Here is an 18,620-nt window from a genome sequence, read left to right as displayed (position 1 = left end):
TTCTAGTAGACTTCTTTACATAGAAACCAGTACAACTTGTACAAGTAGCTAAATAGACTATAGTAGCAGTGTGACAGGTTGAAAAGCACTGAAATCTAAATTCCTTATGGGTAACAGGATGAGTAAAACAGTCCTCACTACAAATCCTTGTAACACAATCTATTTTTTTAAATTTGAACAAGTTCAATATGCAAGGTCTGGTCTCTCACCTATATCAGTTTTAAATTCAGGTTGTGCTTTTAAAATATCCCAATTATTATTAATAATGCTCTTGACTGCATTAGTACATCTACTACATGTTGTTATAAAATGCACTATATTATTACATTGTGGATCATCATATTGTATATTACTAGAGTTAGTACTAGGAACTGAATCATTCAACAAGTAGTGTTTCCCCTTATGCTCCCTTTGACTCATAACTTAATTTCTAATACCATTTAATGTATCAATATTATAGCCTCTTTGTATAAATTCCTTAGTTATTTCATTCATCTGTTCAATATGTGTATTAATATCAGTATTTAGCCTACTAGCATATAACTACTGGCTCTTAACAATCCCTCGAAATGTATGGCTGGCATGCATATTAGACCTGTGCAAATATCTGTTAACATGTACTGGTTTATTATGTGTGTAAGTATTTAATAAACAACCATCATATTCAATTTTCACAACTAAAAACTCAATTGCTGTTCTGGAAGCATTCATCTTCAACTCTAAAAATTCTGTCGTACCATTTAAAAAATCTACAGACTGTACAAGTTCTTCAAATCTGCCATACGAAATAAAAAGGTATCATCCACAGATCATTTAAAGAAAGGGTCTTTTGAAGCATGTTTTTCCGGGCCAACATAAACATAGATGTTCTCCCATTTATTAAATGTGAGGTTATGTTTTAGGCTTTTTAATAATAACTCCCCAAGTGAAGATGATAGAAAATAATACTCCAATCTTCAAAACAAACGACTTTGTCACTAAGGTGGAGAATATTCTTTTAGTTCTTTGAAAGAACCTTCATCAAATCACATAAAGTTCAATGGACATTAAATAAAGACAGGATGCTGGAGATGTAAACTAAATGCTAAAGCTGACTGGCAGCATATGTTTTATGACTGTATAAAATTTAAAACATATTTGGATAATATGAATTCTCTCTTACAGTCTGTTTTTAATGATAAATTTATCTTGACCAAATCTCTTATTTTATTTAATACACCTATTCCCACTTGTGTCATGAAAATAAAATACCCTCTTTTATGAAGTATCTTAACATTAACAGGAAAAGCCATCCACAAGAACTTTAAGAATCAGATGACTCCAAATATGAAGGATTTTGTACACTTAGCAACTGAAGTTTGTCACCTTGAATTTATCATGATCAAGACAAGAACATCTAGAATCACCTCTTCATATAATATATGGTTGAAATTCAAAGAACTGTTGGATAAACAGACTTTAATAATTAACAACTACTCATCACATTTTTTTTCTGTTTAAAATGCTTTGTTTTATAGGAGACACCACTGTAAATAGTTATTTTAGTCATTCAATATTTTTGTTTTAGATATGTATATTTGTTGCCAAATCCACGGTGGTGCAGCGGTAGCATTGTTGCCTCACAGCAAGAGGTTCTCCCATTCGATTCTTGGCTGGAGTGCAGAGAGTGCCTTCTGTGTGGAGTCTGCATGTCCTCCCTACAGTTGGGTGGGCGTTTGAAAGACATAAGTAAATGGTCGTGCCTTCGTTGAAGGTTGAACATCGAGCTGGCATCTCGGGGTTCATCAAAATCTACTGCCAATCATTAGCGGATCAGAGTTCCACTGTGGCAACCCCTAACCGGGAAAAACCGAAAGACAACAACATATTTGTTTTATAATATTTCTATTGTCATATATTAATGTTTTTTTTTGTTAAAATTTTCAATAAAAACTATTGAGAAAAATGTAGCACAATATCCATATCTTTACATCTTGTAATACAACTCCACTGTGAATGCTTTGGCATGTATGTGTCATTTTGACTCTAGCTAAGTCAGCATACTTACTCCTCCCTCATGAGTGGCACTTTTGCTACTATGTGATGTACAGTGTGGCTCAACCATTCACTGTCCATCACTGCCTTCCATTGACACTGCAAGTATCATGCTTTTCCTTTGTGACACAGCACTGCCACTGTGTGCTCAGGAAAGTATAAAGGACAGGTCTAGATGTCAATGCTTTGTCTCCTCTGCTGTCTAATTAACACATCCCTTTGTGAGTGAAGGTTGTATACCTGACTGCTGTTGCTATTTTACCATGCCCTCATCAGGAAATTGGGGTTAATGCATCTCTTCCGTGCTGACTGTGTGTGCATGGTCTAACCACACCAGTGTCCTGCAGTGTTTGCCTCTGTCCTCACCATAATAATATGTAGCATGCAATATCCTGCATGCCTTAGCAGGGTCATACTGGATTTCCCCTCAGTTATGTTAAAACTGCAGAATTCAGCTTTGAGCTTACCAAACATCTATTCTGTGACATAATGGATTTGTGCATGCACAATATTATACTGGTGTTTGGTCATACAGACATCATAAGCTCAAGCTCCAGTGGCCATCCATATATGGTGCTGCGGCAGATACGTTTAGACCCACTATAAATGTAGCAATATAATGTCCCTTTGAAATTTCTCTCTGTGGGATGTAGCAGTATAGCTGAAATGTGTGCCATACATGTAAACTGTGGGACTTGTTTGTGAGTGGAGTGGACATAATGATTATGACTCCACATGCAACGCACACTGTATTGTAGTTCACAGAATCGCAGTATTTCTTTTAACAAACTTTTGTGACTGTGGATGAGGTGAGGCCTTTGGTACTATGTGCATGTATCAGTGGCATCAAGTGCCTCAGTGAGTTGGGCAAAGTTGTGGGAAGTACGTATCATGCTACCGCTGTTGATGATGCACTGAGGATCCATATATGATCATCCACATACAGAGGCATAATCTCCAGGAACTTGTTAAGTATTCCAAAAATGAAGGCCTGAGAAGTACCTAATCTCTCCAGGGCTTGTCTCTGAATGGTCAGTTTAGTTGAATTAATATATGTGATAAATAAATATAGACATATACATATATATATATATATATATATATATATATATATATATATATATATATACACACACACACACACACACACACACACACACACACACACACACACACACACACATATACTGGGTGACGCATGATAACCAAGGTCAATACAATTTCCTAATCTATTATAAAGTGATCAATGATCTCTTGATTAGGAAAACGTCCTCCTTGTGTACACCTGTAGCACTAAATTTTGCATAAGCAATGATGTTGCTACTCCAAGCATCTTAGCCACATAATATTTCTAGAAATTTCAGCATGTATTACTTTGTTTTAGTGTGACATACATCGGTTCGCAATTTCACTCACAGATGACTATGAAACATGATGCTGGTCATCTTGTATACATTTACATACAAATAATGGTTTCATTGCATGTGTTTATGCAGTCATTTGCTTATATTTTCTGTTGCCCTTCACAGTAGCATAACATGCCTTCATGAATCACTATTGTGCTGTCCCCGTATGAACAATGCTGATTCTGGAGGAAATGAAAGCTGAGCATTATTGTCTATGAAGCACTGCCCATGTCTGCAGCTAATATGCACAGGCCATTTTAAAGTATTTTCAGTATTTTTCATGTTCATAGATTTATAGGTTCAGTGACCAAACTATAGACCTGTTGGCAGTGAAAGGGCTTAGTGCTCTTGATCCCATATTTGCATTTGCAGATGACCATGTAGTCATTAAAGTCCTTCTTGCTATGGATTGATGGGTTGAGTTTAATTGAGAGGAACATTTATTACATGGGTGTGGATGTCTTCTAAGATATGAACTAACACATTAAAAAAGTAAATCAAGAATCAAATGAATAAATAATTAAAGTTACCGCATTTCACACTGTAAGTGTTGTGTTCAGGATACCAGAGGATGGAGTGATATTCTAAGCAAATGGTTTCAAATTGTAAGAAGTCATTTGATGTAGTACATGTCAGGCAGAGGTTTCCTCCTCAAAGTTGATAAGATACAGAAAAGAGAGAAAGCTTTATTTATTTACTTACTTATTTATTTTTTTGCTGTTGTAAGACAAACTTTAAAGTTCATCAATTCTCTTTGTGAGAAACTTTTGAACTTCAGTAAGTGTACCAGGTGGCACATGTTTTTAGGTAACAATAAGTAAATGTTTTGGGCCATACTGCTGAATGTATTAAGATGGAATAGGCTGTTCGTCAGCCATCCATATTGAGTCCTGTACAGTTACCCATGTAATCGCAACACCAATCACAATGACTAACTGCTGTATTTCAAAATATGCTGAAAATATAAAAATGTAGGTGCTGCTCTTTACATGCACAGTTTGTAGTAAGTATAGTGAATGCTGAATACTGGTGGCTAATATGTAAACGTCTAAGTATTAATATTTATAAATGCAAATGTTTATGTCTGTGTTATTGTCTGCCACAGCAGCAAGTAGAGCTCAGTGACACAACCTTTGAAATGACCAAACAAATATGAGTCCTAGATGTCTCGAGCAGCAATAATTCAAGCTTCATTGAAAAAGCCACACAAGCCAAAAGTAAAGTGTTGAGAATAATGGGATAAATGTTTAGAAGTTCCTGGTCTAGGGAAGCAACCATAATTACTAACTTGTATATGTTAGTTTTCAGGCCTATATTAGAATATATTTCTGTTTTGCATGAGCTAGCACAAACGAAGTTTAAAAAGTATATATCTGTTTGTAAGAACAATGGTTATCTTCATAGACCAAACATTTTAATTGCTGCAGTTTAAGATGTCAGTACTTTAGCAAAAGGCAATGTCTAGCTTACAGAGCATCTCACAGTCAATTACTTAATGCATCCTTATTGATGGAATACAATGCATTTCCAACAAGACTAGACATACTGGGTTTCTGTATATCATTTTGTTGTGCTGAACAAACCTGCATAAAAAGTTTGTATCACAGTCTATACCTTCTTTGACATAATAGGGCATCTTCAATAATCCTTTAAAAGAAGGACTTTTAAGTTGTAACTGTGTTAGAAACCTTAGAAACAATGCCCAGCACTTTGGAGAGCTAAAAGTTGATTATACTACATTCTCTGACCCTGAGGACATAACTAGTTTACTAAGGGATACATTTAAATCTAACTTCACCCCCTCCCCTCCTACATTCCCAGATGTCATACTTGCATCTACACCCATTCAAATCTCCCATGAACAAGTCTTCAAAGCACTATCCAAGGCAGAGAACACTGCTTCTGTGTGGCTGGATAATATAACACATAATAGGCTGCTTACTGGCCAGCCTGAAACAGGATCTGTCAGACCTCCTGTAAAGGCTATTCAACGTCAGCTTTTAAACAGGCTTTGTGACAGATAAATGAAGGACAGCAATTGTCATCCCTTTGTGCAAATGCTGGGCTTCAGTGAATTCAAGGAATTATAGAACCAAATATCTGAACAGTCTCATTTGTAAGGCTGTGGAAAGGACTTCTATGGAGTTAATATATAAGAATATAGGTAAGCTACAAACTCTTGGCTCAGTCCATTTCAGATTTGTCAATGGCAGATCCTGCATAATTAACTTAGTTGACTTTTTGAGAAGGTTACTGAAGCAATAGATGAGGGAAAATCAGTACATACCACATATCTAGACTTTACAAAGGTACTCAACACTATCTCACACTCAGGTACTATAGAAAAACTAACACAGCTAAATATTACTCCCTATTGAACTTATTACATAGCAAACTGAATGCTGAATAGATTCCAAGAAATTAGGGTCACTAGTGGTATAGCCCATAATTCGGTCCTTGGGCTACTCCTCTTGGGCATTTACTCCTCAGTGGTAAAATCTACTATTAAGAGTTTATTACTGACCCAACTTTGCAAATGAGTGCAAACTTGTACTATCATAAACTCCCTGGAACACAAGATCCTCCAAGAAGGCCTTTCCTAAACAAACAGTTGGTATCAAAAACATGGACTAAATCTACAAGCCAAGAAATGTCTAAAGGTATTTTTGGTGACCAAGAAATCCCTTTTAACTGTCACATTAACACACTCTCCTCTAAATTAATCCAGTAGTTATGGACCTGGGGACCTATGTAGACAATGAATGTAGACATTGAACTGTCCTCTGATGACCACATATCCACTGCTGTAAAAAAGTCCTTTTTCATTGCACTGCTTATTATTAAGGGTATGGCATCCAGGTGCAAAGATGTGGTCATTCCACTGTATTCTGTATTCATCAAGCCCATCACTGAGTATAAGACCCCCTTCCAGTATGAGCTAGTCAAAACATTTGACAAAACTTGAATGCCCACAACAGTTTCTTACTAAGAAATGCAAGGGTCTTAAATCATAAAAACTAAGAAAATCATCTCAAAGTCTCGTCCCTCTTCTTGGTATGATACAAGCTACTGAGAGATGATTTATGTCTTGCATCCAGAGCCTCAACAGACAGTATCCTTTCAGAACTACAGCAAATTTGCAAGTCCAAGTGGGCATAAACATATGCTCAAGAGATAATCTCTTTTGCAACATAAATAGCCCATGTTGGAGGAATAGATGTGTATCACACAGAATACCCCTCTTTGAAATCATATTCCTTGCTACATAAAACAATGCACTTCTCCTACACTATTCAGGCACAGTCTATAAGAATCTTTGGGCAACCACAAATTCACCACTGGGTTAGCATCCTTGTCCATCAAGAATAGGGTAACATGTAAATGCTCTGCTCATGTCTGTGTTATTTGTACTTAAAATACAAGGCTAAAAACCTCATGGGAATGCATGGTTAGGCTAGTAAAGATTTTCATAAATGAGTAGTCTAGTAAGTAACTATGAACCTATGATCTATAAAGTCATTTAGATTACTGGGTCAGGATAAGACTTGATGATGTTAGGGCACTGAAATATACATTTCTTAATGGCCTTTGATTCTGAATAGAGGACCTGTATCATGAATTATATGGTATCATATGCTATTTTAGGAATGCTTGAGTTAAGATTATTTGGCTATAAGGACATTGAAACTACAATAAACATACATGAGCATATAAAAATGGGGCTCTCTGCAATGTTCAGTAACAAAGAGATTTAGCCTGCTGCTATTCATTTTTTGTTAAGACATTCCATTAGGGCTCAGCTTTTCATTTAATGACTGGGGATCCCTAGTACTGGTCAATCATTTGATTCACTTGAGCTGGTGATTTGGGGGAGTAGTCAAACTAAGTAAAATTTGGGGTGGGTCTTGTTAGTAGCATATAGCGGCCAGAAGAGGTGTATCTGGTTCTGTTTATTAGAAGAAAAGTTGATGAGTTATTACGAGTCTAAATAGAATACATTTTAAACTGTTTGTAGTTTTAGATCAATTGTTTTTAGTGTTATTCAGCCTGTGGGAGCACTGAGGCACTTTTTTCAGTTAAAAAAATAAATATTTTAAGCCATTGAAGATTCCTTGAAATTCATTTGATAAAGATAGGAATAAAGATTATGGTACCCTTACATTATAATAGTCCATGAGGAAAAATGTAATGCTTTCAGTAATATTTCTCACTGAAGTTTGTTTAGGAGGATTACTCATTATCATATCATATTCTGTTTTACAAAACCCACATTTGTCTATTTCTCCCACATTTTTAATGGACTTTGTAAACAAAGAAGTACCGGGTCTCAATCATAACACTAAGAATGTAATATTATTACTCTGAGACTGGTACAACTTTGGAATTGGAATGTAAAGTGCTATGAGGCTTAGATCAGCATTCTTGGTATTATTGCCCAAGCGGTGCTTGTTGAATGAGTCTGACTTTCAAATTTCCATTGTGTGTTTGTGTGTGTATATGTGCATGTGCGTGTGTGTGTGTGTGTGAGTGTTTGTGTGTGTGTGTGTGTGTGTGTGTGTGTGTGTGTGCGTGCGTGTGTATGTGTTTGTGCGTGTGTGTGTCTGTGTTTGTTTGGGTGCGTGTGTGTACGTGTGCATGTGTGTGTGTGTGTGTGTGTGTGTGTGTGTGTGTGTGTGTGTGTGTGTGTGTGTGTGTGTGTGTGTGTGTGTGTGGAGTATATACAGATCATTTTAACCATTGTTGGAATGCATACGTTCCAGGCATTGGCATGTAGCCAAGATGAAGGTGGCTCAGACTCACTAAGCAAAAGAATTCTGAAGAATCACATTTCATCCTGCAATATCAGTGTAATTAGTCTATGAAAATCAAATATGTAAATTTTGGTACAAAAGTAAAGCACTTTGTTTCAAAAAGTACAAACTTACTTTTAGAACACCAGTTTCCTCTATGTCTACAAAAAAGAATGATCAAACAATGATATTGTATAACTACTGCTATGCCATGTTTTTTTTTGGCTAAAAACAGCACAGTTGCTGACCTAATGACAAAAGGACCAAATTCCACTAGAGAATATGAAAATCAGCAAATTAAGTGCAATAATGGTTGGAGGCCAGTTCTTCCTTAGGAGTTACACGTATGATAACATCCTGTTTAAAAGACTGCAAGTCGTGACTAGTGCTACACATCACATGTAGCAGTATGAATACCGTAAACAGTGATGACACCCATGCACATGTGAAAAAAAGACTTCTGTCCATTATGACTGGCCCTCACTGCATGCCTTCTACACCTGTCACTGTAATAGCTTTTTCTTTTAGGAGGGAGTAGACCCACCAAATGGTCATGCTGAGGCTTCTTTGCAGCAACTGGTAAACTTATGGTTGAAAAAATGAGGCCTACACAGGGAAAAATGAAGTTAGAGAGCAATGTTACTACCACCCCACATGAAAAAGCTAATAATGACACAATAATATTATTCTAGTCACACAAGTGACATTTTTGTTAACTGTTTTGATACTGTTAATATCACTTGTATACCCATGCCAAAATGGAATAGCTGTCAATGGAAGAGTTTCAACATACGATGTACTCTTAAAGACACTAGCGAGTAAAACTTGCACCATTTATTTTTGTTGTTAACATATTCATTATTTTAACAATGAATAGCTAAAAATATAAGGTGTCTGAGTGCTTTTCTCTGGGGAGGGGGCATGGACATTATAAAAAAGTTACATAAGGATGTAAAATAATGATTAATAATGAAAGAAGAAAGTGTGAAACATATTCCCTTTTTATTATTTTTTAGGTGCCATTGTTCATTCCCATTACATTCTGCATTTCCTGTTTCAGTTTGATTGGAATGTCTCTGTATTCTGACCCTGTGAACACAGGAATAGGTTTTGCAATCTGTCTGACTGGCATTCCGGTTTACTATGTTTTCCTTAAATGGCATAATAAGCCTAAATGGTTTCAAACTTCAGTAGGTATGTATATTTTATAATTCTGTTTTTTGTAAAAAGTACTTCCTGAGACAGGTATACAAGTTTACTAACTGAGACTATGTTAATCACAAATAACACATTATATTGTTACTTTTGCTGGAAACTAACCACCACCTTCAACATTTCAAATGGCTGCCACTTACATGTGCAAAGTGAGCAGAAATTAAACCTTTTTAAAGTACTGTACACTAGCTTAGTAAGAGAATCAAGTACCACAGACTTTGCATAATTAACATTTCATCATTATAGGACTCATAATCATATGGTAACAAATGGCATTATTCCAAAAGCCATATGCTGAAGGAAGAAGACTTAATTTCTTCACATTTGTGATATAAATGTCTGTGTCTTTCCATATCCTTGCATCTTGTGTCATATTATCTTTACCAAAGGTGATATATTGTTGCCTGCAATGCATTGAGTATGACTGTCATTTTATTTATAAAATAACCTATATACCTATATATATTGTTGAATATGAAAAACGTGCATATATTACTAAAATTAAGAGACTGCAGAGTGATCTTAATGACTTTGCCAAGGGTTATGTATCTTCCTGGCCACGTGACAAAAAAGTGATGGCACCTTTAAGTAATAATTATGCTGATGTTACAGCTACTTCAGCAACTGAAGGATCTGTGGTACCTGCCCCTGTTACTGCTCATACCTGCAATGACAAGAGTACTGCAGGCTGGTCTAATGAACCTGTGACTAGAGTGAAAGAACTAAGAAAAAAGAATGCAGCCCCTAGCATTGATACAGTATCCAGTGATGCTCTTTCTACAGATTTTACCCTGTAAGCCCCTTTACCAATAGACAACAGTCAAAGGAAGGGTTGGTCAAGGAGCAAAGCCCCCAGGGGGCGTATGTGCTATTAGAGCACCAGCAATTTGATACCGACAAGCATCAAGAAATATATATATTTTTTTTTAACATTTCTTCTTTTGTTTTAACAGATCAGCAGTTATCATTACTTAACAAAGGCTTTTCTTTCATACCTACTTGAAATCCAAGTTGATAATTTGGTTGATCTTAGACTATTTGCCCAAAATTTATCATTATTGCTGTTTTATTCAGAACAAACTACTAGTGAAACTTATTTTAAAAAGCCTAGTGCTTTTGTCCCACTGACTATGAACTTGAGTATAGAATCCTTTGTCTCTTTATGTGATGATGAGACCTGCAAGAGTTTAAATTGTGGGCATAAACCTCATTTTTGTAATTTGTCAGCTGCAGATTGCATAGCCCTTAAAGATCTAACGTGAAGCCTCACATTTAATTTGACCAACTGACAAGGGAGGTGGGATTGTGATCATGGATAGCTCTTTCTATATTGAACTGATGCTTAGCATGATTTCTGATGATTTACCTTATGTGAATGTAATTTGATTCAAAATACAAGTGCATATTGATAGAGTACGTTTTCTTGTATGACCTTCTAATGACTGGTCTCATAGATTCAAGGTTATAATATTATATAGAGGATGAACCCAGATATACCTGTTTTATATGAATTACTTAAGGTCCATAAGAATTGTTTGGGACCTCTGATGAGACCTATCCTTTCTAGCAAAGGCTGGGTTACTGAGCCTTTATCAATTTATATTGAAAATAACTTAGGGTTACTTTTGGATACCATACCTACAATTCTGAGAACTACTAAGTCTTTTTTGCAGAACTTGCATACATGGTCAATTGATTTTCATGGGAATACCAATTTTTTGTTAGTCACTCTTGATGTAGCATCATTATTTACTGTGATCCCCAAACCCCAATCAGTTTGGCATAGAGAGTATCCATACTTTACTACTTCGTAAGACAGTTTTTGATGTGATTAAGATTGAAGTTGTATGTACGCTACTTGAACTAGACTTGGAAAATAATGCACTTACATTTGACAATACATTTTTCATCCAAAAGACAGATATTGCAACGGGCATTGCATGTGCCAACACTTATGCCAACTTAATGTTGGCACTATGAGAAGATGAAAAGTTTTTTTGTTGATAACCCTTTCTTTGTGTTTGTATATTCTTACAGATGCGTTGTGGATGACATCTTTTTTTATTTGGGGAAATACATAAGTTAAGCTTAATGACTTTATAAAATATCTCTATACTACTACTATCTTCCTGTATTTTAGTGCCCAGTCATCTGTCAACTGTATTAACTTTCTAGATGTGAGTATTAACAAGGATGAACTTAAACTACTTGGTAATAATCTTTATAGGAAAGACTGCAAGAAGAACATTCTTCTTCACAAGACTAGTATGCATCCCTGGCATGTATTAAGTAAAGTTATGAAAGGGCAGTTTCTGAGGACTATGAGGCTTCACACTGATGATGCTGACTTAAATCTGGCTTTTTTAAGACTGAGAGAGGATTTTATAAGAAGGATTTATACACACACACAGAGGTTGACTTATGTATTAATGAGGTACGTGATAGCAGAGCAACTATAGTAGACCTTTTTTGGCTGAGAGAGTGGGAGTAATATTGTGCAGGTCTGTGAAATTATTAGAAAACATTGGTCCATACTTTTATCAGATCCTGATGTCAAGAAAGTTATTGACCAGGAACCGATGTTCAGTTTTAGAAATAATCTGTCCTTGAAAAGGCAACTCTGTTACAGAAATGCTAAAAAAGATTTTTATCTGAAATCCATGTATTGTGCTACTTTTAAATGTGGTGCATGTAGACCCTGCAAATTTATATTTTCTTGTACCCTTTTTATCAGCCTAATAGTTTAAGTATGTATTTTGACCATTCTACACATTGTGAAAGCCCAGATCTTGTTTATATCACTGTCTGCACTTTCTATGTAGAAAATACAACCCATACTATTAGGAACAGGATTTTAGAGCATGTTTATGATATTCAGTGGAATAGAGACACCAATGCTTTAGCAAGACATGTCACAGCAAGAGGTACTGAACATTCATTTAAGTTTTCACTGAAGCACTGAGCGGGTGTTACTCTTTGGTGGCTTGTTTTTCTAAATTAGTTTACTGGTTGAATTATTTATTTATTTATGTATTTATTTATTTATTTATTTATTTATTTATTTATTTATGTGTTAGATGACATCACTGCTAATTAAGTCTATTCTGTTGCTTAATTGGTTGTACTGACTATTTAAGCTCTTGGTTTTAACATGCGTTTATGGTCTGAAGAAGGAATCTTGTTCCGAAAGCCCTTACCATGTTTTTTAAATGGTGTTTTCATTAAATTGTTGAATCCTCACCTGTGGTTGTTTGGAATCATCCTTTGTTTTTCTACAAGTTTGGTTTGTGTGGTTCTAACTTTTGCTTGTGTGATTAACAACAGTGAGAGGTACTTAAGTTCTTGTTAAGAATGTTTTTGACATCAGGAAGGTAGTTAACAAGATGATTTTCTTTTGCTAATTGTGGAATAATAGCAGGGTTTCTTACACATTCAAAAAATATTGAATATGCCATCATTAAAACTACAGCAGTAAAATTGGTTAATCAGATTACTAATCAGATGAGAAGATGTCAAATGATCAAAGCAAAGCAATAATCAAATGATGAAATGTAACTGTGAGACCCATGTGCAGAAATCAATGAACTATGTATCATGACATCAGTCTCTCCCAGATTTAAGAGCAGCACACAAATCACTGCAAGAAGTTCAGTCAAACTGCAGGTTAATAACACAGTCAACTATTATAACAACAGATACACATACTTTTAAATATAACCAAGCATCTCATTTTGATATTTTATGTGAACATCACAGATCCAGTATGGGAATGATGACAAAAAGAAAGAAAAAAAATGACAGCAAAAGAAAAACAGCACAGCATTTGATAACAAAAGTAAAAGCCAGTCATGGTAAAAAACAGCAACCTGCATTAAAATGCAGAAACAAAATAAACTGTTGCTCAGGTATCGGTATTCTTCAAATATTCTAATAAAACAATATATATATGTATATATATATATATATATATATATATATATGTATATATATTTGTTTATTTGGCATTTGTTGACTAGGAGCAAGATCCCTTTTTCAGTGGAGGGAGCCCCGGAGAGAAAAGCTCTACAGTATAACTTATCTAGAAAAATTTCAAGATTAAAGTAAAGTAAAAAATATTCAATAAAACAAATGAATGAGTGCCCAAGAGCCTCCACAGTACTATGAAGCAAGATAAATCAAAATATCAAAGTAAAATACAGTAACAATATACAATAAAACAATTTGGCCAAAGTTTGAAACAGTGTAAGTGGGATAAGCAGCAACAAAGACATTTAATATAAATAGTATGTGTACAGAAATTAGGTAATAACTGCACACTGGTATTTCATCAGTAGCCATCTTTTCAATTCAAAGTGGTAGAGAGTCATTAGTATGGAAGGGAGGACATAGAGAGGATAGTGAAAGTAGAAGAGGATGGATTCAAGTGGGATGAATACAGTGACAGATCCAGGCGCTGTTGAGGTACACTTTGAGAGTTTTCTTGAATTCCTGGATACAGGTAATATTTCTGAGGGTCATGGGAAGCTTGTTCCATGAAAGAGCAGGAAAGTAGTTGTAGACATTCTGAGTAATAGATTTTTTTAGTTTGTGAATCTGTAACAGACCTAGATATGACCTTCAGAGGAATTGAGGGGGCTTATAGAGAGAGACAATTTTGGAGATGCTATGACAGGAAGAGGGCTTATTTTGGATAGTATGGATAACAAGAAGTTGTGTAATAATTGCTTAGGAAAGTCAAGTCAGCTGATTATCTGGAGATCATAACAGTGGTGAGATCTGGAGGGCAGATTAGCTGCAAATCTAGCAACTTTGTTGTAGGTAGTTTCAAGTTTGGAAAGTAGTGGGGACTGTAATTTGGTTAAGATTTTTAAGCTGTAGAAGAGGTTAGGGAGAAGATATGCTTGGGCAAGTGAAATCCTGGAGTTGGGTGTGAAAGGCTTTTTGTTTCTGTACAGTAGTCCAAGCTTTTGGTGAGTTTTCTTGATATTGTGAAGAACATGAAGGTCAAATTTAAGTTGGTCATCTATAATTACTCCATGAAGCTTAGTGTGGGTTTCAACTATGATAGTGGTGTTGTTAAGGGAAGAGATGGTAAAAGAGGACTTAAGATGGTAAAGTGATTTTGGGAGGAAGAGAGGAAGTCTTGTATGATTTGATTGTTATTAAGCCATGTTTCAGTGAGTATGTATGTGTCAAGGTTAGGAGGTCAGTGGGGTTGTCAGCAAAGAGATGATTGTGGAATTGCCTGCATACTGAATGAGGGATGACTGAGGACAGGATGTGTGAAGTTGGTTAGTAAAGATGTTAAAAAGGAGGGGACCTAAAATTGAACCTTGTGGGGTGCCCATTTTGATGGAGAGAAAAGGAGATAGAGCAGAGAGCCATTTTACAGATTGCTGTCTCAGTGAGGTAGCTGTTGAACCAGGAGATAGTAGTTGAAGAGAGGTTGAACTGAGAGAGTTTGGAGAGGAGAATGGGGTGAAAGACAGTGGCAAAGGCTTTGGAAAGGTCTAAGAAGAGGTAGGATACTAGTTTATTATTGTCTAAGGCTAGGGAGATGGAGATAATAATGGAGGTAAGTGCAGTAGTGGTACTGTGGTGGAAGCAGAAGCCATGATGTGTAGGAGTGATCTTGTGTGATAAAAGTTAAGATTTGTTTATGAACACAGTGCTTGAGAGTTTTTGGAGGGAAAAGAGTATGGCAATGGGTCGATAATTAGAGAGCTCTACAGAATTTCCACTATATATATATATATATATATATATATATATATATATATATATATATATATATTTATGTATATACAAGCTGACAAATCATCTGCAAATTCAAGCAATAATTCCAATGATGTATCTGATTAATATTCCAGAAGGATGGAAAATATGACAATGACACATAAAAGAAAGTAAATAGTAAATATCAGGTCACAATTAGTTACCAAAAAAAATCTGACTTGCAGTGACTATAAACCCATTTTTGTTCTTAATCAGAATATCAAAGTTGCAGATATAGGCTGATAATTTGAAAATCAGATTAATACTGGTTGGATGCATGTCCTAGTAACTTGGGATGGGTATTGTATGTAAGTATACATGTAGGACCTGAACCATCTATTTGAGTCATCTTTATTAAGTGAATGGGCTCCCATCAACAAGATTCACAGATTCATAGATTGTTAATAGGCTAAATGTATAGATTCATAGATTGTTACTAGGCTAAAGACCTAGAGGGACTTTCTAAGTGTATCCAAGTTTTCCCAAAAGAATAATGATGCCCTGTATCCAAATAGGACGTTGAGGGTCAGGCATTTATAAGGTACATCTGTCCATAATGGACATGAGTGCCATACCTGGTGTAAATTTTCTATTCCCCATCCAGTGGTCTCAGTTGCGCATAAACTGGGTAATAGATGAACTCAGCTTCACATGAGGGGGAAGCCTGTTTCACAGGACGGACATCTCTGACACGCATATATATTTCTACAGCATATTCTGTTTAAGTCACAGTCAAAATTCAGTTCCTTAAACCTTATATTTCTGGAACTCTTTGACTTAAAAATATAAAAGAGATTCATAGGTGTGGGGAGTTGTGGATGCCTTGTAAGCCAGGCATAGATCACCCAGAGGGAAGGGACTTTAGGGTGCTATGTGTAAGGCAGGTTTGTTATACCTTGTATTCTTTTTGAGAGAACCTCTTTGATCACTCTAGCTACTACATATACCAAAGGGAGCATTGTACTCTATGATTGGTCTGATAAGGACAGTGTACAGTGGGATAATGACCTCTTTGGACCTAGATACCATGGCCTTACTTATAAGTTGCACAGCATAAAAGGATTTCCTCACCACTGTGGCCACACGGTGGTCAAAGGAAAGGCTACTTCTACATGTATACCCAGATCCCTAACCATTTGGTGGACTCTTAGGGCCATATTATCATCATAGTAATTAGTTGCAATTGTTGACATCTCAAAGGGTACAGTTATGCATTTCTTAGCATTGAGTTTAAGACCATGACTTTGGTGACATTTGTTAGTAAGATATAGAGTCCTAGATAAACCCTTAGCTTGCAATCTTCTGCAAATGTAGTCAGCCATAAACCTTCAGCATTTGCTTCCATTTCAGAGAAATATATGCCACAAAGAAGTCGTCCCAGTAGCTAGACCTAGGGACTCTGCTCATGACTGGCCTCTTGGTGGAAATGGCCTCACCTATTTTGACCTCCTGGGTCTTATCAGTTTGCCAGTTGGCTGTGCAGCAGATGATAAAAGAATTTACACCTAAATTAGTGAGCTTGTCTGTAATGTCTGAGTCCACCAGATTTAATAGGCATGACCTTCATTTAAAGAAGCCAGACTGTGATCGGTCCAGTGTTTGCAGGTTACATATGTTCTCATTTATCTTCTCCATGATGATTCTTTCCGTGACCTGACATATGTGGCTGGTAAGATTTATGGACCTGTAGTTACCCAGATCAGTGGCTGTACCTCCTTTTTGCAGGGTAATGACTGTAGCCATCTTCCATTCCTTGGGCACAAAACCTGAGTGAAGGTTCCATCTGAAAAGTGATTCAAGTGGACTAAAGATGTCATGTTTCATGCTAATTATTAAACATCCCAGGATGTTACAAAGGCCCACTGATGCAGTGTTTTTAGCCTAGGAAAGTGCATTAATGACCTGGGGGATTGAGGTATGCACTATTTCTTTTGGACTATCAGTAGGATTGGGGGAGAAATTTCAGCTGAAACTCTCAGCCAAAAGGTTAGCAATGGCTTCCAATTCAGTGTTTGTGATGCCACTTACAATAAGTTCTACACATTGTTGTGTGTTTCCACTGAGGTTACGGACATAGCTGTAGAAATCTTTGTGGTTATCTTTTGCCTACAATGCTATTTTTTCTTCAAGTTTTGCCATTGATGTATTAATTAACCCTCTTAGCTGTCTGTTTAGATTATCCAGGGGGCTTTTAGTACATATAGGTTTATTCCTCCTACATTTGGCCAAGATTTTTTCTTTTGTTGTATAACCAATTGATATTGTGATTCCACCAGGGTGGCTTGTCTTTTGAGTTTGTCTTATTCTTAATACAAGTGGGCACAGCTTGTTCTGTACAACTATCAATATGGCTGTACAGAGATTTTGCAAATAGCTCAGTATATGTTATGGTGTTTATTGGGTTTGGGAGTGCATGGAATTTACCCAAGGTGGTGCCTGGTAGAGAAAAGTTAACCTTCAAATAGCTCCTGAAGGTTTTTGGCTTTGCTGGATCTACAGATTAAATTTTTATTTCCAGTAATACTGCCATATGCTCAGATCTGATGAGTGAAGGCTTTACATTGTATGACGAACATTGGCCCCCCCATGTTCCTGAGAACAAGGTCAAGGATGTCTGTACCGCAGTAGGAGAATGGACCAACTGTTCCAGGATGCTGGTATTAACAATGTTTAGGAATCACTGTGCTTGTGCATTAGAAGTGGTGGATAATTCTCAATTTATAGAGGGGTAGATGAGATCCTCCATGAATATCATATTGGGTTGAATGGTAGGGACTCTAGTACATTGAGATAGGTAGTATGGCATTCCTGGGACATGGAGGAGGACATATAGGTTGCAAGAATATGGTATGACATCCTTTTTATGATGAGTTGCACATGTATTTGTTCCAGTGGGTCATACACTTTAACTAGTCTAGATGTTAAATTGGTCTTAATATAGACTGGTACGCTTTCACCTTTAGTTCCCTTGTGAGCAGTAGCTGGTCTAAAGGTGTGAAAGGCATTATAACCTTCCATTGCTGGCAGAATCTCTGCATCTTTAAACCATGTCTCTTTTACTACACAGATGTCTGCACTCTCCAGGGAGAGAAAGGCTTGCAGGGAGTGGAGTTTCTTGTGAAGACTTCTAGCATTGAGCAGTATCACCTTCAGGTATTCCTTCATAGGTTCAGTTAAGTCAGTAGATTTATCAGTTTGGCATTGCCTAAAACAGGCACTATGGAATTGGAAAACATCTTTGCCAAAATCTGAAAGCCAAGAGGGGATAAGTGAAGACCACCCCTGGCAAAGTAGAATGGCCTGTTAACCATATCTACCCAGGTTGCCAAATGTTGTAAACCCTAGGGCTGACACCAGAAGCTAAACCAGTTGTTAAAATCAATCATTTTCTGTGGGTAAT

General features: G+C 36.4%; 1 protein-coding gene across 2 annotated transcripts in view; it reads left to right on the top strand.

Annotated features, from left to right (window-relative positions):
• LOC122793519 (cystine/glutamate transporter-like) overlaps nucleotides 1-18,620 on the top strand; it is an 860,650-nt gene that overhangs the window by 704,831 nt on the left and 137,199 nt on the right. Inside the window, exon 10 of one of the 2 annotated variants that reach the window (XM_044061648.1) lies at nucleotides 9,247-9,424. The exons of the other annotated variant lie outside the window; for it this stretch is intronic. Within the exon in view, the coding sequence (XP_043917583.1) occupies nucleotides 9,247-9,424 (178 nt within the window). The remainder of the gene's footprint in view (nucleotides 1-9,246; nucleotides 9,425-18,620) is intronic. 2 annotated transcript variants of the gene reach the window in all.

This window comes from Protopterus annectens, chromosome 2.part0, assembly GCF_019279795.1.
Source record: "Protopterus annectens isolate FY-2018-M chromosome 2.part0, PAN1.0, whole genome shotgun sequence".
NCBI classification, from domain to species: Eukaryota; Metazoa; Chordata; order Ceratodontiformes; family Protopteridae; genus Protopterus; species Protopterus annectens.
The sequence above is the reverse complement of the archived record's forward strand: the minus strand, read 5'-3'. Positions and strand labels throughout refer to the sequence as shown.